At 37.5% G+C, this 21,341-nt stretch overlaps 1 protein-coding gene and 1 pseudogene across 6 annotated transcripts in view; one reads left to right on the top strand and one right to left on the bottom strand.

Annotated features, from left to right (window-relative positions):
* Positions 1-21,341, top strand: part of PAK1 (p21 (RAC1) activated kinase 1) — a 147,129-nt gene that overhangs the window by 71,489 nt on the left and 54,299 nt on the right. For all 6 annotated transcript variants that reach the window (XM_037523023.2, XM_037523025.2, XM_037523024.2 and 3 more), the window contains exon 2: positions 13,766-13,976. In XM_037523023.2, the coding sequence (XP_037378920.1) occupies positions 13,787-13,976 (190 nt within the window). In that variant the 5' untranslated portion in view covers positions 13,766-13,786. The remainder of the gene's footprint in view (positions 1-13,765; positions 13,977-21,341) is intronic.
* Positions 9,672-9,768, bottom strand: LOC119256407 (U6 spliceosomal RNA; annotated as a pseudogene).

Below are 21,341 nucleotides of genomic sequence, written 5' to 3'. Positions count from 1 at the left end.
TTTTTTTTAACCTTTCTAAGCTTCACGTGTAAAATAGAAGCTACTTATACCTATTTTGAAATTATTATGAAGTTTTAAAATAATTATATAAAAAATAAATATATATAGTAGCCACTTATAGCAATACTTATTCTAACCCCTCAAGATGAACTCTAAACTTACCTTCTTGAAGTCTTCTTGACTGCTAGTCTGCCCAGGACCCTTCTTCAGGAGGCATGAAATACTCGGTGTGTGTCCTCTAATCACCTGTAGTCACACTTTCCACTTTGTACTGCCATAGTGCCTTAGGTTTCTATCTCTCCCATTAGTACGCAAATATTTTGGGGGGGCACAGCCAGTACCTTGTGAGTCTTGGTGTCTGTCTTGCCATGCCCTATCTCATCATGGAGTAAATGCTGGTAACCATGATGACTTCAGTTGCTCCTCTGTGAAGCTCACCATTTATTGGAGGGCTGTATAGTAAGTGAACAGATACAGTTAAAACACATGATAAATGGTGTGAAACCCAGAGTTACATTTGTTCCTGTTAGGTGGAAAATTATTATGAAAAGTGTGGGCAGCGTTATACCTAACAGGTGGTTATTAGCCTGAAAGAGAGCTTGTGGGCTAGAGAGAGAAACTTGGGCCTCACCAGCATATGGGTGGCGGGTAAAGACATGGGAGTAGATGAGATTGCCTTTGGGAGAACATAGTGGAAGAGGAAAGGAGTTTCCTAGGCTTGAACGTGTGAAATTAAAGTCTGCAAAGGAGTTAGGAGTACACAGAGTGAACCAAGCAAAGTCAGGTGAGTATACTTCCCTAGAAGCTAAGAAAAATAGAGCATGAAAGAGAAGGGAGTGAGTTATGTTGCATGCTGCTGGGAGATTGAGTAAAGTGATAACAAAATAGTGACCATTCGATTTGGCAACATGGAAATGATTGGTAAAGACTACTTTGGTGAAATAGTAGAGCTCTGGCAAACAGAAGGGAAGTGGAGATAGTGTAAGTAGACAATTCTTTGAGAAACTTTGCTGTGAACAGGAACAAAGAAGTTAATGGCGTTTGGTGGAGGGTGTGGGTGTTAAGAGAGGTGTGTGTGTATGTGTGTGTATGTGTGTCTCAATCTTGGTGGGAGCCACTATAGCATATTCACCTAATATTTTCAGGTTAGGCCAAAAATTTAGAGATCATCTTGATTTTTTTGCCCTTTTTTTTATTCACACAATGTGTCCAATTTCTAAATAAGCCATTCAGCTCTACTTTCAAAATATATCTCCTTTGTAGTACTTCTTTTTACCTACTGCCATCCAGTCAAGCCACCATCACTTCTCACCTGGATTCTTGTAATTTCTTAGTGGTCTCTCAGCTTTCCCTTCGCTCTCAGGCAGTCTGTTCTCTGCAGCCAGAGTGGTCTTTGAAACATAAAGCAGATTATTGCCCAAGCACTCTTAAATGTCATCTTTTACTTGCTATTAAAATCCAAGAAGGGAGCCTCGAAGGTGCTCTGATATCTGACTCCATCTTGAAATTTCTGTCTCCTGCCACATTTTCTGTGTTCACTCAATTTTTGTCTTGCTGGCTTTTTTGCTATTTTACATGCCCCAAATATTCTTATCTTATTACTGCCTGTGCTTAAAGTGCTTCTAGATGTTACTGTGATTTGCTATTTACTTTCATTCAGGTCTTAAGTGTCTCTTCCTCAGAGAAGCCTGTCCTCATCACCTTGTCTTATGTACCACTCCCATCCCAGCCCCCCGCACCCCCATGTTCACACTGCTACTCTCTAATTTTCAGTGTGCATTTGATGTTGTATATTTATTTGCATATTTGTCTACTCTTATCCCATGAACACAGGGACTTTGTCTTTTGTAGCTGTGTTAATATTAGCACTTTGTAGATGCTCAGGAAATATTTGTTGAAAAACTCAATATATTGGGTGGAGAGAAGGAGGCAGAGGGGCAGGGAGGGAAGAAGAGAAGGTCATTACAGAGAAGGAGGGCGGATGAAGGAACAGAGGGAGAAGAGAGAATGGCTTTGGATGGAGGATGACCTCCTCCAGCCCAGGTGGTGTGGGTGCAGGGAAGCATGTAGATTTGGGGGGTGGGAGGATGGAGACTGCAAAGACTTTTGTTTTCGCGTCGAGCAAGGTCATTATAGATAGGGAGGTAATCGAAATTTTCACATGAAAGCAGCCAACCAGATAGTATTTGGACATTCAGCTGTCTCAATATAGAAACAGTTGGGAGAGTGTTGAGTTTGACTTTTCCATAACTGGAATTTTGCCAGTTGAATTTTGGAAAGGAAAAGAAGGAAAGGGGGTTGATTTTTTTTAAAAAATTAGATTTGTTCAGAATGATCAGATTAATTTAAAGTGTACATGTATAGTGAAAGCCCATTATAAAAAGCTGCCATTTGTGGAACCTTTTCTAAGATGGAACCAGTCAGCCAATACAGAAAAATTGCCTTACCTGTCTAATTTGAGCTAGGTCAGAGACCTTTGAAGTGGGCCAGAGACCTTTGGACTAGGCCCAAAACAATTGGTGTAAGAAACCATCAAGTAAACAGTTGTTTAAGAAGTCATCTGGACAATGAGAGCTGATGATTAGAGACTCTTTAGCCAAAGAATAGAATTGGTAACCAATTATGTATAGCCAGGCATAGTTTAAGCTTGTTAACACTAACCACCTCTTTTCTTTAACCTCTTACCTTTTTTTTCCTCCCATAAAAATCTCTGACTTTGTCCTTCCTGGAGAGGGTTTTCTGCCTGAATCTGTGTATCCAGATTTAGAATTCTTTGATCTCAAATAAACATGCTCTCCTTTTTTAATTGCTTACTCAAGTTTTAGGTTGACAGTATGTGTATTATCCTACAAATTTTACTGAAAGCCATTTATCCATTTCCCACAATGCCTCAAACCTCAGTTCACTGACCCCAAGCTTAGCATCAGCAGACTCCTACCATTGTGAACTTTTGGCACATTGTAGTGTATTTATTAAGTTATAAGTTCTAATTTTGCTACTTTTCCCCCTTTTATTATGGTAAAGTATATGTAACATAAAATTTACCATCGTAACCATTTTTAAATGGATAGGTCATTGATAATAAATATATTCACATTATTATGCAACAATCACCACCGCCCATCTCCATAACTCTTTTCATTTTATAAAACTGGAACTCTATACCTATTAAACAATGATTCCCCATTTTCCCCTTCCCCCAGCCCCAGACAACCACAGTATACTTCTTGTCTTTATGATATTGACTATTCTAAGTACCTCATATGAGTGGAATCATGCAGTTTGTCTTTTTGTGATTGACTTATTTCACTTAGAATAGTATCTTTACATCTCGTTTATGTTGTAGCGTATATTAAGAGTTTCCTTCATTTTCTGAAAAATATTGTACGTTTTGTTTATCCATTCATCTGTCAGTAGGCAGTTAGGTTACTTTCACATTTTAGCTATTTTTGAATACTGTTGCTATGAACAAGGGTGTACAAATATCTCTTTGAGACCCTGTTTTTGATTCTTTTGGACATGTACCCAGAAGTGGAATTGCTGGGTCATATGTTAATTCTATTTTTAATTTTTTTGAGCAACTGGTATTCTGTTTTCCACAGTGAACACACCATCTTACATTACCACCAACAGTAAGGGCTCCAGTTTCTTTACATCCTCACCAATATGTGTTATTGCCTGGGTTTTTTTTGCATAGTAGTTATTTTAATGGGTGTTAGATAGTATTTCATTGTAATTTTGACTTACATTTCTTTAATTATTAATGATGTTGATCATCTTTTCATGTGCTTGTTGGCCATTGGTGTATATTCTTTGGAGAAATGTCTATTCAGGTCCTTTTCCCATTTTTGAATTGAGTTGTTTTTGTTGTGTTTTAGAGGACTGATGGTTTTTGATGTTTGAGTGATGTTGATAAACTATGGTTAGGGAGGAAAAGAAGTGAAGATGGTAGATTGGAGCTCAAAATGAAGTCTGGGAGTTGTTGTGGAAGACCTTGAGCAAGTGAGCTGTGTGGAATAGGTTATGTTTGAAGTGTGTATTGTCTAGATATTGGAGTTGATGGCATTTTGGTGATAAGGTCCAGATTGTGGTCAGGTGAATATCGAACAACTTGAGCTTGAGGTTAACAAATAGAGCTGCCAAAGTGTTTGAAGGGTCACAATTGGGAATGCTAAAGTCATCTAAAATATTAATAAGAAGGGTACAGAAGATTGATGTGGGAACTAACGCCTTTGAGTGGAGGTGACCAGGGCAGGGTATTAGGTAGCATGAAAATGTGATAGTAGCCAGTGGTGGCTATTCAGAGGAATAGAGGTTTTTATAAGAAAAGAGAAAGAAATAGCTTAGAGATTACCTTGAAAATTAAAGACAACTGCAATAGATTGGATGTGAGTGAACAGCCTCTAGTTGAGAGGGCTGCTATAGAAGTTTCTTCTTTGGGTGATAGCCAGGTTTCTTTTACAGCAAGGAGGCAAAGAGAGTTAGTGCATGACAAATGGGAAGTTCCAGAGGAAGTAGTAGTAAAGAGCTCTAGAGTCAGGGAGTGGGAATTTGGTCAAATTAGAGAGTATACAGTAAAAATTGGGGATTAGATTTTAGATGATAATGGATGACTACAGTAAAAGGATTCTGGAACTTGAATGGCTTGGTCTTGATTATCTTTTAGAGACTAGAAGGTAGTCCATTTTCATGCTGTAGTTCTTACCACATCCAAGAGAACATGCTTCTTTGAGGAAGAACATGACAGTAAGATATATTCAGGCAGAGATTGACTGGGTCATCCGTCTAGGAGACAGAAGGACAGTATTTTTTGGGAGGTTGAACCAGATGTCCTTATTGGTTCCTTTCAGCTCATACTTTGGGTTTCAGGTTTTAGTGATGATGTTCTCAGTTCAGGCCATCCACTAGAAGTTTTCAGCGGTTTGAAGCTTAAATTTGATTTTTCCCTTACCTGTTGGGGATAGCTCACATGGGATTGCAGGTCAGGGTTTCTCAAGATTGTAGGAAGACGATTATGAGATTGTAGGTAGAGTTTCTGCAGGTAACTCGAGTGACTATCTGTAGAAATGGTAGGAGTGAGGAAGATGTGTAGGTATGATTGGTGAGGACAGGAAAGGGTGAAGGTACAGGGTCAGCTAAAGTGAATTTGAGTCACTGACTTCAAATCTTTGTCATTTTGTCTTTATATTGCTGCCTCTGATACCTTTTCCAATTGCAGGAAGGCTCCGTGTACAACACTTTATTCATTCTATTTAAAATTGCAGTTAGTATCTTAAAGTCAGAATAATCAGTGACTAGTCATGTCCTTCTCAACATTTCATGCAATGATTTAGGTAAATTACATACTCCTTTGGGCTTCAGTTCCTGACTATAAAATAAAGGTTTGGAATTGGTTGATTTTTTTTTTCAGGATTTTTCTAGCCCGTGTGTTTTTTTCTCTAAACCAGGGTGCCATAGTCAGTGAACCTTTATTTACTAATTACCTAGTGTGTGCCACGAGGTGGGACTCGAGACAGAGCGATTAATCAGACTCAGCTTTGTCTCTCTTGTTCATGTACTGGTTAGGTTGATATGATGAAATGTGGAAACTGCTGTACATCTATATATCTATCTGTCTATATATAAAATCCCATATAATTTGGGTAGAAGTAGGAAGGCTTCTCTGAAAGTGTCAGAGGAAGTGAGTCAAGCTGGGTCTTGAAGAATGAGTAGGAGTTTGTTTGGCAGACAACTTGGGACATTTTAGACAGAGAACAGTGTGGGCAAAGAGAGGCATGAAGCTCATTGTGCTGTAATGATGAATTTAGGGAATAGTAGAAATGAAACTGAAAGATAAAAGGGAAATGGGAACAAATATTTATTGAACATCTGTTTTGTACCAGGTAGTATGCTAGGTGCTCTGATAGATGCTTTTTAATTTTCATGATAATCCTATAAAGTAGATAGTCTTATTTGTATATTACATAAGAGGAAATCAAAGGTGAGGAATTGAAGTAGCTTTCCTGACATTCCACAAACAGCCTCCAGTTTTCCTCCCCAGAGGTAATGGCTGGAGGCTGCTTAGATGGAATGTCTTTGACGTGTTAGAAGGACATCCCTCAGCAAATTCAAGACTGTAGCATTCCAGGCCCCTGCCAAAGAAAACCTCCTGGCGCAATTTAATTAAAGATCAGATTCTCATAACCAGGTGTCAAGGGCATGCCGTACTCCCCAGGCTTATGTTGGTTATGCTAGTCTCAGCTACTCTGGGTTTTTCAAGCTGAGAAATGTGATCAATATATATAGGATAGATTTTATTTCTCTTTATTTCCCTCCTTTTTAAATAATGGCCAGAGAGGGTGTTAGAGGTTTTCCAGTCCATTCTTTTGCCTCTTGAGTGAATGGTAAGGTGTGCTATATTGGAAAGAGAAGTGTTCAGACTTCATTTCAGGCCCTTGATGTTCTTGTCGACCAGCTGTGTAGTCATAGGTGACTTGCAGTGTCTCTTGAGATTTTGCTTTTTCTGACTTGCTCAGTTTTATCCCCAGCACCTACCATAGTCTGGCAAACAGTAGGTGATGAGTAAAATGTGTGCATGCGTGAATGAGAAAAATGATCCCTACCAAACAGGGTTCCAAGTTTTCTGTAAACTCTAAAGTATGATCTAATGTTAGTAGATACTGTTACTCCAGGAGGTCTCTGGAGAAACTGGTTTTATAGAATTTTAGTAACTCTGTTAGGCCATTTAAGCTCTCCCCTAAACTCCTGGTCCCATTGTGTGAGCTTAAAGCATCACCAAGTCCTCCGTGCAGATGGATAGCAGCTGGTCTCCTCCTCCAGGCAACACCTCTTTTCTCATTATCATTCTCCACAGCCTTTTTAAATCAACAATGTCATCTTTTATTTTTAACATAGGACGTTTATTCCCCTGATCTCGAACTGCTTAGAAGGGACCATTTTTCTGTCTAGTGATGTTTGTGTTGAAGAATGTTAAAGGCCCTTGTGATCACTGTGTCCTACTTTTCCATCTTCATGTTGCATTCTGCCACACTCAAGTGCTCTCACACTTGTGTTATTCCTGTGGTCTAGGATGCATTTGCCATTATAATTATTTTTTTTTTTATTGCCTGTTTTCTTTGGTCCAGGGGTTAAGCTAATGCCTTGGAATGGAATATGCCTATTCTAGATCAGTTAAGCCAGAGATTTTGGGGTAGAGCACAAGCATTGTTGTTCTTCCTTCAACATTTTGTTAGGAAAAAATTTTAAATGTGCAACAAAGTTTAAAGAATTTTATAGTGAATACCTATATTGCTACTACTTAGATTATTCTGTATTTTCATATACTTGCTTTATCATAGCCATTTTACACTATATAGTGACACATATATGTTGACATGTATATTATGTATCACATCCCTGTTGTTGGGTTGGGAACACGCCAGCATGTCCCCAGGGACATGCTGAGGGATGAGTCATGGAGCAGGTTTGCAAGGCAAGACTCTGCTACTCAGTGAGCAGCCCTCTTGTTATTTATTACCAGTAATAAACAACCATGATTGATTATGTGACAATGGCAGGAGGAGCAGGGTTCAGGGGAGACAAAGGATAATCAACTTTTTGGGAAACTGGAGGGGATGTATCAGCCACGTATACAGGGAGGACTTCCTGAGCAGGTACTTGTAATTTCTGAGCTACTCCCAGACCTCCTCAGACCATGGCCACACAATCAGTTAATGGCTACCTAGGCGTCCCCAGCTGCCTTGTGATGTGGGCCATTGTCTTAAGGCAGTCATGCAGGACAGCCTTATCCAAATCCTACACACACACACACACACACAAACACACACACACATGCGCGTAGAAAGGCCATACCCTATGGTCATTCATTAATCTATCTTATTTTTAAAATATGCTTTTCAAAGTAAATTGCTGATATTAGAGTCTTTCCTACTAAGTACTTCACTGTAGATGTTAGTACACTAACCCCCTAAGTACTTCAGCTGGTGTTTTAAAAGCTCATAGAAGTTTCTAATTGTTCACAGTCAAAGACCACTTGTCTGGCCTATTTATTCTTTAAGCCCCTACTTTAATACCAAATTCTTCTATGAAGTCTCATTGATCATCTCAATTCCATATAGTTTTTCTTTCCTGGGTCTTCTGACATTTTACTGCTTGTACTATTTTATGCACTATTCACAATTGGCCTGGCATTATGGTTTTCTAGCTCCTGTCTATCTCGCTTACTAGACTGAGAACCTCTACAGTTGATATCATAGCATATTCATTTATCTCTTTATCCCTTTTTTCTAGCATAGCACCTTATATGTAAATACTCCAAAAAAAATTGGTGGTTTGAATTTTACTTGAATCAAGATCCTGTAATTACAGCAAAATTTGTGCATAACTTTAACATGACTGACTAGAGGAACAAGAATGTATTTATCTTTTCTGGTATCTCATGGTAGACGTGAGTCCAGACCAAACAAGTTTATTTTTCTTCTATATTTTCCATTGGCTAGATTTGACTGACCTAAATGTAAATGAGAAGTAGCAAAATTTAGGTCAGAAAAGGTGCAAAGGGACTAGAAATACCTAAAATATAGTGGGAAAGTTGTTTGGCAGAGAATCTGAAGACATGGGTTCTAACATACACCTCTAAAGTGCTGTGTGATACTAGGTAATTTTCTTTGTGATTTTTTTTTTTTTGTACCTCTGTATCCCTAACTGTAATATGAAGAGATTAGATTAGATAACTTCCAAGGTTGCTTCTGATGTAGAGATTATCTTGGCTCTGCCTTATACTAGAGACTGTGGGGTCCAGAGGTGACAAATTGGAAAATAGTTATTTGGTGAGCACAATTCCTTTCCTGAATCCTATCCAGTTTCATGCAGTATGTGAAGAACCTTACACATAGTGGTTATTTGAAAAGTGTTTTTACCTTTTTCTTTCTACTCTAGTACTGCATCTTTATGCTTTTTACAGCAAAAGAGAGACAAATCATATTCCCTCCTTAGTTGTCTCTTGACCATCTACGTCTCGAGAGAGCATAGAAGGAAATAACAAATGAAAGCTCATAGGTTCAGGAAGTTCTGTTAGGGCCAGAACTAGTGCATAGCAGCACCAGAACTTAAACTCAGATCTCCTGATTTAAACTCTATTCATCTTTTTATTAACTGGCCCTGTCAATGACCCTTTTAAAATCTTTTTTTTTTAATGATTTTTTTTAAGAGGCATGCATTATTTATTTATTTTATTTATTTATTTGTTTGTTTGTTTACATGCACTGGGTACAGTCAGAAGCTCGGGAGGGTGAGAGAATTCACCAGAGCAGAGCGGGGAGCAGAGCAGGCAGAAGGACCGAAGTACACTGCTGAGGGGAGCAGCGGGCGGCAGGAGAGGTCTGCGCGCCATGTGGGACCCTCCTCCGGTGGCCGGGGAGCAGCCGGGGAACGAACTGGCGCTGCAGAGGCTGCGGGCAGCTTCGCAACCCAGCGCTCAACCGCTGTGCCACCGGGGAGGCCCGACCCTTTTAAAATCTTAGAGTGATCCTACATTTATCATAGAGCCATTCAATTGATTCATAACTAATACTTCAATGTAATTAGTGCTCATAATTTATTAGGCTCCTTGAGTCTCTGGGACAGTGGTAAAGCCTGGTCAGTCTGTCTCTCAGGCCATTTTTTCCCTTTTTTAAAAATGATGGAGTGTTTCATGTATTTGTGTCATCTTTATGCGGGGCCATGCTAATCTTCTTTGTATCATTCCACTTTTACTATGCTGCCAAAGCAAGCACTTCCTCTGTTCTAACAATTTTTTGTCTAAGATGAATAGAGATATGCTATCAGAATTATTCTAAACATTGACTTTAGCCTAATTTGCTACTGTGCCATGTCAGACAGTATTAGTTTGTCATCGTCCCAAATCTTTGACCAGAAGAGACTGAGGAGATTTATGCTGTGTTTGGCTTCCTTTTTTAAGAGTTTAGTGTGTTTCTTCCTTTTTCACTCTTAGGATTGATGTTTTAGACTTGTGTGTTTTTTGTAAACAGAGTTTAAAATATTATAGCTTATCAAATGTGCTGATGATAGCTAGACAAAATGAGCAGTGAGGGGATCTATGAAATGTAAAGAGAGAAAATGCTTGGGGAGAAGCCACAGGAAAAGAATGATTAGAGTGCTCAGGGACACTGGAAAGTGGTAGAAATACCAAGTCCATCTAAGTTCAGAGACCAGGACCAAGAAAGCACAGGATTGTGTTCTGTCGCCTAGTTGAAGATACTGGCAATGTGAGCATTGAGTAAGTAGATTTGGAAGGCTTGAAGGCTGATTTTCTCATATCTAAAATTTTGTCTGGGAAAGAGGTAGATTTTTCTGAATAGTCTTAAGGGATAGGTTTTAGGACTAACTGATGGAAGTAGTTTTTTTTTGTTCATTTGTTAACTTGTTCTTTTATTTTGTCATTTGTTTAGCAAATCATTATTGATTATTCTATACCAGGATTTGGTGTTTGAGAAATACCCTTAAATAAGACTGAACTTTGTTCCTGAGAAGTTCATAGTCTAAGTCTGGCAGGGAAGGGGAGTGTAAAGGGAGGCAAATGTGTAAACAAATAATTGCAATGCCGTGTGAGAAAAAAATTTAAGTGAGAACTCTCTAAATGAGGTAACCAAAGAGAGAATAGACGGACTTTTGAAACTGTAGATTTCCTATCACTAGATTTTAGGTTTTAAATAATTTGGCATCTATATGACAGTGGAGATCTACCACTGGGATTTCTCAAAGTCTAATGAGGGAATTCAGACACGAAGAAAAACTTGTGTCAGGAAGGTTAATGAAGTCTTTCTAGGCAAAATCTCGGGTGGTGGGTGTTACAGTCAATGAAGGTATTGACTGAGGGACATAAGAGGCAAGGAAGGGCCTGCTTAGGATATCAGGTGGCTACAGGAAGTGTAATTTTAGAACTGGCAGTACAGGTAGAAGGTACACTTGACATCTGAGCCAGTGGTAACTCTCTTTGAGGAAGCAGAGGGACTTGAGTTGGGACTGTGAAGTGAAAATGGAAGAAAAGGATAGAAAACATACCACCCAGAGTTAATCTAGATTAACTTCTTGCCTACTTGATTTCTTTTCTTTCTTTCTTTCTTTCTTTCTTTCTTTCTTTCTTTCTTTCTTTCTTTCTTTCTTTTTCTTTCTTTCTTTCTTTTCTTTCTTCTTCTTTCTTTCTTCTTTCTCTTTCTTTCTCTTCTTTCTTTCTTTCTTTCTTTCTTTCTTTCTTTCTCTTTCTTTTCTTTCTTTCTCTTCTTCTCTCTCTCTCTCTCTCTCTTTCTCTCTTTCTCTCTCTCCTTCTCTCTTTCTCTCCTCTCTTTCTCTCTCTCCTCTCCTTCCTTCTCTCCCCTCTCTTTCTCTCCCCCTCTCCCCCTCTCCCCCTCTCCCTCTCCCTCTCTCTTGCAAAAGAGAAGTAAAGTTTGAAAGGAAAACCAGGAAGAATTATTCAGAGAGGAAGTTTGAATTTGACCTTGAAGGATGAGTAGTTTTTATCAGTCAGAGGGGAGAGAAATCATTGATAAGGAAGCATGGAGAGATCAAGAATTGGGTCATAGACTACTTGGCAAACTAAGAGGAACAGAGATTTCGCAGGTGTAGTTTGAATGTAGAATGTGTCCATGTGTGGTGGCTTAGTTTGTAAGGCAGGTTGATATCAGATTGTGAAAGGACCCTTAAATTTCATCTGTACAAATTTCCTTAAAGACAGTACAAACTTTTCATTAATTACATATTTCTTGAATCTACTCTGAGTTAGATACTATACTAGGCACATTTGGACTGCAAAGGTGACAACATTGGGGCCCAACCTTTGAGGGACATTCTGAAAAATAAATGTGATAATTTAGAAACAATGCCTTGAGAGTTGCAGGAGAAACTTCTTGGAGATGAAAAGTTTTCCAAAAGGGCTTCATGGAAGAAGCAGCATTTGGAGGATGAGTGAATGCACAATTTGATGAAAGGGCAATTGACCTAAATCAAAGGGAACAGCATGTAGGAATGGAATTGTGAAAACTAAGGTATACTTGAAGAAGTTGGAGAAGTTGCTATGGCTAGAATATAGGAGTGGCAGTGGTGAGAAGTGAGGCGGATGGGTGGGCTCGGTGAAATGGTAGAAGGACCTTCAAACTGATAGAAGGTGAAAGAACTGGGCCTCCCCAGTGGTACAGTGGGTTGAGTGCAGTGCTGTGAAGCTGTGTGCAGCCTCAGAAGCGTGGGTTCGATTCCCGGCTGGCCAAGTTGATTCCCACATGGCGCTGCAGACCTCTCCTGTCTTGCCCGCTGCTCCCCTCAGCAGTGTCTTCGGTCTGTCTGCCTGCTCTGCTCCATCTCTGGTGAATCCTCTCACCCTCCTGAGCCACCTCTTATATAAAAATAAATAAATATTTAAAAAAAAAAAAAGAAGGTGAAAGAACTGAGGGGAAGATAGATGCAGAGGATCATTTAGTTCTGCTTTTATTAGAAAATGTCTAGAAGACTCCTATAGGTTTGACGATAGCATTTAAGTAACTGCCTAAAGCTGTGGTGTTCAAATGTGATTGACAATAGAATCAGAACTTTTTAAAATACAGAATTTTGGCGTTTAAGCTAGCCATGCTAAGTCAAAATGTGTTAGGATCTATAGAAGGCATTTGCATTTCTCAAAAGCTCTTGGTAATTTTTTTTGCTGTTTTTTGTTTATTTGTTTTTGATTAGAAACTTTGGTCTCTAAAGCAGGATTGTATTTGAGTCTGAGGAGTTTATTCTATATAGTTATGGTTAAAGATGTCATTTATACTGTAGCATGGAAGAATAATGAGAAACTTTATTAAGTTTAAATACATTAATTTCTATCCATTTTCGTGGATACTTATTTAAGATAATAACATCTATCTCATTAAAACTGTTGGTATCATGAGGTGGGGCTTTCCCCCACTTTCTTTGAGATTTTATTCTATTTCCTACAAGCACTGAAGATTGCATATAAATTCAACACATAGAGGACAGGATTGTTACTACAATACATTCACCACTATATATTTAGAATAAGGCCAAATTTTAGAGGAAGGAGACACTGTGAAGAGATGTATAGTCTATGGGGTCTATAAACTTTTCTTATAAAGGAACACATAGTAAATATTTTACATATATGGACATAACCTTCTCTGCTGCAACTACTGAACTCCACCATAGGCTGAAGCCACAAACAGTATATAAATTAGCGGGTGTGACTGTGTCCCAGTGAAATAATTTGTAAAAGTGGCAGCTTTGTTGACCCTTGATATAGTGATGTAGCCCTTTTCAGAGAGAGAAAGTGATTTTCCCAAAGTTATAAAATTAGAGGATGGCAGAGAACTCACTGTGGAATACTGTTAGCAGTTTTATTTCATCTTCATGTGATTGAATAAATAGAACCCACTTAGTTAAGAAATTTCTCTAAAGCTAGTAAATGCCACTGGGATTCAAATTTTGTTTAGCTGGGCCAAATTTCTGCCTTAAACTTCATCATGGTGGTTTTCTTAGATGTGGAACTGCAGAGAAAAGCACAAGCCTTGTACATTTTCAGCAGTTCCTAGGATAGAGTAGGTATTATGTGTTGAGTATCGTTGATTCAATAAGCTAACAGTTTTCATGGTGTGCAGAGAATGGAAGGATTTAAACTGGACCTTAGAGGAAGAGTGGTACAATTTGGATTCCTTTAAAAAATTTCAACATGTGTTACTCAAAAATAATAAAAGAATCATGTTCTTCTTTCTGATTCCAGTGGCTGCTGGTGGTGGTGACAATGTCAAATAACGGCCTCGACATTCAAGATAAACCCCCAGCCCCTCCCATGAGAAACACTAGCACTATGATTGGCGCTGGCAGCAAAGATGCTGGAACCCTAAACCATGGTTCCAAACCTCTGCCCCCAAACCCAGAGGAGAAGAAAAAGAAGGACCGATTTTACCGATCCATCTTGCCTGGAGATAAAAGTACAGTATTTTCATTTCTTTCTCATCACTTGTATGCTTTTTAAAATTAAAATTTTTTTTTTATTGAAGTAACATTGTATTATAACATTACATAAGTTTCAGATGTTAACCACAGATCTACATGTGTAAATACTACATTAAGTTCACCATGAAAAGTCCAAATCTGTCCCTCACCATACCATTGTCTCTTTTTTCCCTGATTTACCTTCCTCCTTCCCCTTTCCCTTTTGGTAACACTAATCTATCTCATTGTCTCATTGGTCTATTTTTGTTTTATTTAGTTCATCTGTTTTTCTCTGTGTACCACATGAGTGAAATTATTGGTGTTCATCTTTCTCTGGTATTGTTCACTAAGTATAATTCCCTCTAGATTCATCCATACTGTTGTACATAGCAAGGCTTCCTCTTTTTTATAGCTGAGTAGTATTCCATTAGGTAAAAATACTACACCTTTATTGATTATCAATTACTGGGTACTTAGGTTGTTTCCAGTTCTTGCTGTTTATAAATAGTGCTGAAATAAACATGGGGTGCATGTATCTCTTTGAGTTAGTGTTTTTGTATTTTGTTGGGTAAATACCCAGAAGTGGGATAAGTGCATTGCATGAAATTTCTATTTTTAATTTTTTCAGCAATTTCAGTGCTGCTTTCCATAATGACTACATCAGTTTACATTCTGTCTCCACATCCTCTGCCATGCTTCTTGTTTCTTGTCTTTTGAATAATAGCCATAAGCAAGAGGTGTTAACTCATTGGTTTGATATAAATTTTTCTAATAATAAGGTGTGAATATCTTTTCATGTGCCTATTGGCTATCTGTATTTTTGTCTTTCCCGTGTAATTTTTTTAATTTAATTTAATTTAATACATTTTTTACATCATTTTTCATTTTTGCACAATGTATGCATTTTCATCTTGGTTATATTCCCCATACAATTCCCACCCCCCTTATTTTGACCCTACTCCTTCCTCCCCCCTCCCAATAGTGTGTCTCTGGTTTATAGTTGCTTGTTGATTTTGATTTTTACTTTATTATAATAATTAGTCTTTTCCCTGGTCAATAGCTAAGCTATGGAAACAATCTAAATGCCCAAATATAGATGACTGGATCAAGAAGATTTGGTACATATACACAATGGAATATTACTCAGCAATCAAAAAAGATAAACTCATGCCATTTGCAGCAATGTGGATGGAGCTGGAAGGGATCATGCTCAGCAAAATAAGCCAGAAAGAAAAAGAAAAATACTAGATGGTCTCACTCAAAGCAGGAATTTAGAAAACCATATAAAATTTTTTTAAAACTGTTAAGTTTTATGAATTCTTTGTATATTTTGAATATTAACACCTTGTTGGATATACCACATGCAGAGATCTTCTCCCATTTGGTAGGGTGTCTTTTTGTTTTGATACATCTTTTCTTTTGCTGTATAGAAGCCTTTTAGTTTGATGAGTACTTTTGTTTCCCTTGTCATTGTAGTTGAGCACAATTACACATCTCTGAGACTGTGTATCATCTATGTTTTTTCTTCTATGCATTTTATGGTTGTAGATCTTACATTCAAGTCTTTTGTATATAGTATGAGAGAATGATCTGATTCCATTCTTTGGCATGTAGCTGTCCAGCTTTTCCAACACCATTTCTTAAGGAGACTCCTTTCTCCATTGTATGCTATTTGATCCTTTGACATAAACTAACTTCCTAGGACATGTGGGTTTATTTTGGGGATCTTAATTCTATTCCACTGATCTTTGTTTCGGTTTTTATTTCAATACCTAGCTGTTTTAATGGCTTCATTTTGTAGTATAGTTTGAAGTAAGGGAGTGTGGATACTGCCAATTTTTTTTTTTAATCGAGTGTTTTTGCTATTCAGGGTCTTTTGTTGTTCCAAGTAAATGTCATTTTTTGGTTCTGTTTCTATGAAGAGTATCACTGGGGTTTTGAGGGATTGCATTGAATCTGTATATTCCTTTAGGTAATATAGCCATTTTAGCTTCTAATCTATGAACATGAGCTAACTTCCATTTCTTTTTGCCTGCTTCTATTTCTGTCAAGAGTGTTTTAAAATTTTCGGTAAATAGGTCTTTCACTTCTTTGGTTAAATTTATTCCATGGCTTTTAATTATTTTAAAATTTTTATTTGGTGCATATATATTGATAATTATTTCTTCCTGATGTACTGATCCTTTTATTATTATCTAATATTCTTTGTCTCTTGCTATATTTTTTTTTTTTTGGCTGGAAATGTGTTATCTGCTATACATACAGCAGTTCCTAGTTTTCCACTGACTTGGAATACCAGTTTTCATCCCTTGATTTTAAGTCTATGTTTGTCTTTTTACCATGCGAGTCTTTTGTAGATACCATGTAGTTGTGATTTGCTTTTTCATCCATCCATCCACTCTGTCTTTTGATTGGTAAGTTCAGTTCATGAATTTTAAGGGTTATTGTTGATATTTGAGGGCTTGTTCTATCATTTTGTCTTTAGCTTCTGGTTCTATATTTATTTTCTTGTTTGTTTTTTGTTTTTTTGGTCAATAGCTTCTCTTCAATTTACATAGGAGATCTTATTTCAGTATTTCTTGTAGGAGAGGTATAGTCTTGGCAAACTCATTCATCTCTTTATTTGCCTGGGAAGGCCTTTTTCTCCTCTATATTTGAAAGTCTTGTAGGACTGTGTATTCATGGCTGGCAGTTGTTTTTCTTTGAGGGTTGTGAATATGTCATTCCATTCTCTCCTGGTCTGTAGAGTTTCTGCTGAGAAGTCTGATGACAGCCTGATGGGAGTACCTTTATAAGTTACCTTCTTTTCTTCAATAGCTGCCTTCAGTATTCTTTATTTGTCTTGAAATCTAGATAGCTGCATTATGTTTTAGTGTTAAGTCTCATTAGACTTAGATAACCAGGTGTCTATGTATTTGTACATATTCAGTTCTTTCCCTGGTTTGAAAAGTTTTCCTTTAATATTTCTTTGAATAAACTCTTTTCCCTTCTTCTCTCTCTTCCCCTTCTTGAGTACCTATTTTCCTTATGTTGCCTTTCCTAATGTAATTTGATAGTTCTTGTGCTTTTTAATTTTTTTCTTAAGATCTTATTTCTCTTTCTTATTCAACCCGAGTCCATTGTACATTACATAAGTCATTCATCTGATCTTCCATTTGGTCTATTCTGTTTACATAGCTTTCTCTAGAGCTCTGGATCTCATGTATTGAGTTCCTTCTATGCTGGATCTCTGTTATAGTCTCATATAAAGCTTTAATTTCAACTTTCTGGTCATCAGTTTTATTTCTGAGCTCATTAATTTATTTTTCTAAGTTTTGTTGTCTCTTTTCTGAGTTCTCTTGTGTCTCTTTGATTTGCTCTTTGAGTTTTCTTCTAGCTCTTTAAGTTTCTTTTTAATACTAATTATGAAGTATTTTTCATTCAGATAGGTAGTTATAATCTTCTTTGTCTTTGTGGTTAGATTCTGGAAAGCATTCGTTCTTGCCTTCTGATATAGTCCCTTGGGGTCTCAAATTGCTGTGAGAAAAAATTTTTTTGTTTGCTCATTTTGTGTCTTTAAATTTTCCTGTTCTTTTTTTTTTTTTTTATATCTCTAACAGTAACAGAGAATTGAATTACTTTCACTTTCTATTAGGTGACACTGTGCTTTCATTTGATTTGATTTTTTTTGGCCCTTGCCAACTTCTATAGATACTGAGACCTATTTTTGCAGTTGCTATGTCAGCAGGGTGGAGGTGGGGGGTCTAGTCATTGTTGCAAAAGTGCTGGGGAGAGCCCTGGCGTGCATTTGTGGCTCTGCAGATTCCTCCTCTCTTCGGCCCTAGGTCTGAGATCCAGAAGTTTGCCCACTGTCAGTGTACTGCATGTGGTCAACACCTGCCCCGAGGGGTGGGGGAGGGGGATCGCAGTCTAGAACACCTTCTCTGTTGTTTTGCTTAATGGAAATGCAGCCTGTTTGGAATACTGATAAAACTTCTTGAAGAATAATCAGGATTTTAAGTGTGTCTGATAAAGTCACTGAGATTCTTATGGACAAGGTAGTGAATACTTTGTACATCCACCTTGAGTAGATGACTTTTGTTTGACACTCCCTTGCCGTCTTAATTTCAAGGACCATTGATCTGAAGTAAATTTCTCAGGTATGCTTGTAGGGCTTTGTTCCTATGGCATACTTTTTGTTCTTATGGCATAGCAAATGGTAGAGAGCAAATAGTTATTGTGAGTTACTGCTTTAGGTGGCACTGGTTCAAATCATGACTTACCAGATCTCTGACTTAGGCATCTCAGTTAACTCCTTTGATCGTTAGTTTCCTATGTCTCTAAGGAACAATTGAGATTCCCTATCTCTAAAATTTGGATAATATCTCAAAATGTTGTTATATGACGATTGTACATAGTTCCTAATATAGTACCTTCAGCAATGAAGGTACTCAAATAGTAGTTCTCTTTCTTTCTATTCTTGTTGAAGTTGGGAAACATAACTAGTCGACTACATGATAAAACCAGAATTGAGATTCTGAAGCAATTGGTCACATGTCATAAACACAACGGCACATTTAAAAACATATCTTTTGTTGCAGAAAAACGTAACTGTATAACTCCAGATCAGGGAAGATAGTAGATAATATCATTAACCAAGTAGGAAATACTTATTCACTAAGATGAATAAGTTGGCCGAGTCCGTAAGGATCAAGAAAGATGATGACATTAAATACATTGCAGTTGAGGTAAAAAGTTAATTTTAGACACTTTGAGTGTCTTGACTAGAGACGTCTAATAGGCATTGACTTTTCATATAAGAAATGATTACGGAATAACTGAAATGAGAATGATTGAGACTTTTTATTTATAACTTCAGGCTTGTGTATTTGTGTGTGTTTACCTTTCCCTCCACTTCACTTTCAATGTGAGTCTTTGGGATCTTGATTGAAGAGATATTTGAGTAAGTTGCTTAAATTTGATTTTCCGGTTAATTCATTTATTTAGACAGGGGCTGTACCTGAGTGGAATTACCCTGCTCTGGAACCTTTTCCCACATATACAGCCAATTTGTTTATCCTCTGATTTATTTATTTTTAATTTTTTCAGCCATAATTCTTAATCTCTATAAACAAATAGGCCTTCAGACCAAGTTTCTACATGTTGTAAAAATGTCTTAAAATTAAAAAGTTGGAATTCTTCTTACTTACTCAAGTGGGAAGATAAGATTCCTGTTAGTAGGCATCATCAAAATTAGAAACTTTTGTACTTCAAAGGTCACCAAAAGATAACACATATTTTTTCCAAATAATATATCTTGTAAAGCACTTCATAACAAAAATGAAGTCCTGATTTATGTTACAACATGGGTGAAACTTGAAACAAATTATGATAAGTGAGAGAAGTCAGGCACAAAGGACCACATTTTATGGCCAGAATAAACAAATCCATAGACAAAAGCAGGTGATAGTTGCTGAGAACTATGGGGGGAGGCAGATGGACTTAGGGGGTGGTGACTAAGAGATATGTATTTCTTTGGAGGTGATGAAAATGTTGCAAAATTGATTGTAGGAATGGTTGCCCAACTCTGAATATACTGAAAGTTACTGAGCTGTGCACTATAGGAGTGAATTGTGTGGTATTTGAATTACATCTCAGTAAAACTTTTGTTTTTATAAAGAGAAGAATCCTATTTGAAACAGCAGATAGAGGCATAACCTTCAGACCTCTTTGGGAACTGAAGAAATGATCTTATGTACTGACTTGGGGATATGGGGTCTGGATACATGGGGGCTAATCTTGGTTCCTCCATGAATTGACTGCCTGTTTTGGGTCAGTTCTCTGCGGACATCAGTGCCTTAATCTAGAAAATTAGATTCAAACCAGTATACAAACGTAGAGTCACACAGGTTTGAAATCCTTTTATTGCATAAATGAGATATAAAGTTGGATCAGGTGTGTATATGTAGGTTAAAAGATGCAAGCCTTTGTAAAATTTTAACCATTATTTGTTTCTGGAAATTCTACCTGAGTAATCCAGGCCAAATTTGGTCTAAAAATAAATCTCATAACCTCAAGATCAAAACTGCATAGAGGTAGAAAGCTTGGAGTAGTAAGTAGTTTCTTGTGAAATGATCTAGTAATCTCTCTCTCATTGCTTAGTTATAGATTTTCTATTCATGCTCTGAGTACATAGGTTTCACACCATTTTGTTTTAAGACATATGGCTACAATTAATGTGTCCCTTAAAATGAAATAAATCTGATATTTTTACTTTTGTGACACCTTTCTTCAATTTGATTTTGTGCTTGTTGATATTGTCATTCAACCAGAAAGCATTTGTTAACCTGCTTTGTACTTCACTTAGCCTTAGCAGGATACACATCAGTGTTGGGAGTATTAAAAGTTGTATGCCCTTTACAGGGTAGTTGAGAATTTATATCAGCTACATGCAGGAATGGCCAAGTACTGGACTTACAGAACCTGGATTGAGTCCTGCCTCTAATATATTAACTCTGACTCCCCCCCTTCTTAACTATTTTTTTAGTCTCAGTATCCTCATTTGTAAACTGGGAATAATCAGAATTCCCATCCACCCAATGTCATTAGTAGGCTTTTGTTATTTGACAGAAAGAAGTAAGACATTTTCTAAATTGTAATATACTCTATAAATGTAAGGGATTTTGCTTGTTTTTAGTAGAAATAAACCTCATTTCTTGTTTTATGTGATATGTTCAACAACTCATTTTCAGACAGGGAGGCTGAGACTTAGAGAAAAGTAAATTGCTCAAAGTCTCTCAGCTGGAAAGTGGCAAGGTTGAGTGTGGAACTGTCTTCTTGAAATATCTGTTATATCATAATGTACTGTCCTCGTTAACTCTTTTCAACCCAGTTTATACATATGACTCACTCATGGTGCTTTTGAAAAATACAGATGCCTGGGTTTACCCAGACTTTTGGAGCCAGGATTTCCAAGGGGGAGTTTTGGGTCTCTACAGAGACTTGAGAGATTGGAAAGAAGAGTTCTCTGGGTATTGCAGTAGCGGTTGAGATTTGAGCTGGCAGGGGGTGGAATGTCAGTGGGCATTACCTAATGTTGACCTCCAGCCTGGCTTCAGTGTGCGCCTGGAGGAATGTGTAAATGATTGGAAGAAGCTGTAATTGAGGGCTTGTAATGTATGGTGCTGAGTTGCAGAATTCCATGTGGGAAAGCCTGGTTCCAGTGGTTAGGATCTGGAGCCTTCGGTTTATCCTATGAAGTCCTGCAACATTTAGTTTGGAATCTTTTTCTGGCTGCATATCTACAACCCAAGTGGAATTTGTTGACCTTGGGAAGAGTTTAGCAAAGTTAATTTTAAAACTGGACGACGTCAGTGTTTATC

The sequence above is a fragment of the Talpa occidentalis genome, unplaced genomic scaffold, assembly GCF_014898055.3.
Source record: "Talpa occidentalis isolate TD23 unplaced genomic scaffold, MPIMG_talOcc4v2.1 talOcc4.3, whole genome shotgun sequence".
Lineage (NCBI taxonomy): Eukaryota > Metazoa > Chordata > Mammalia > Eulipotyphla > Talpidae > Talpa > Talpa occidentalis.
This window is presented reverse-complemented; position numbering and strand designations above follow the sequence as displayed.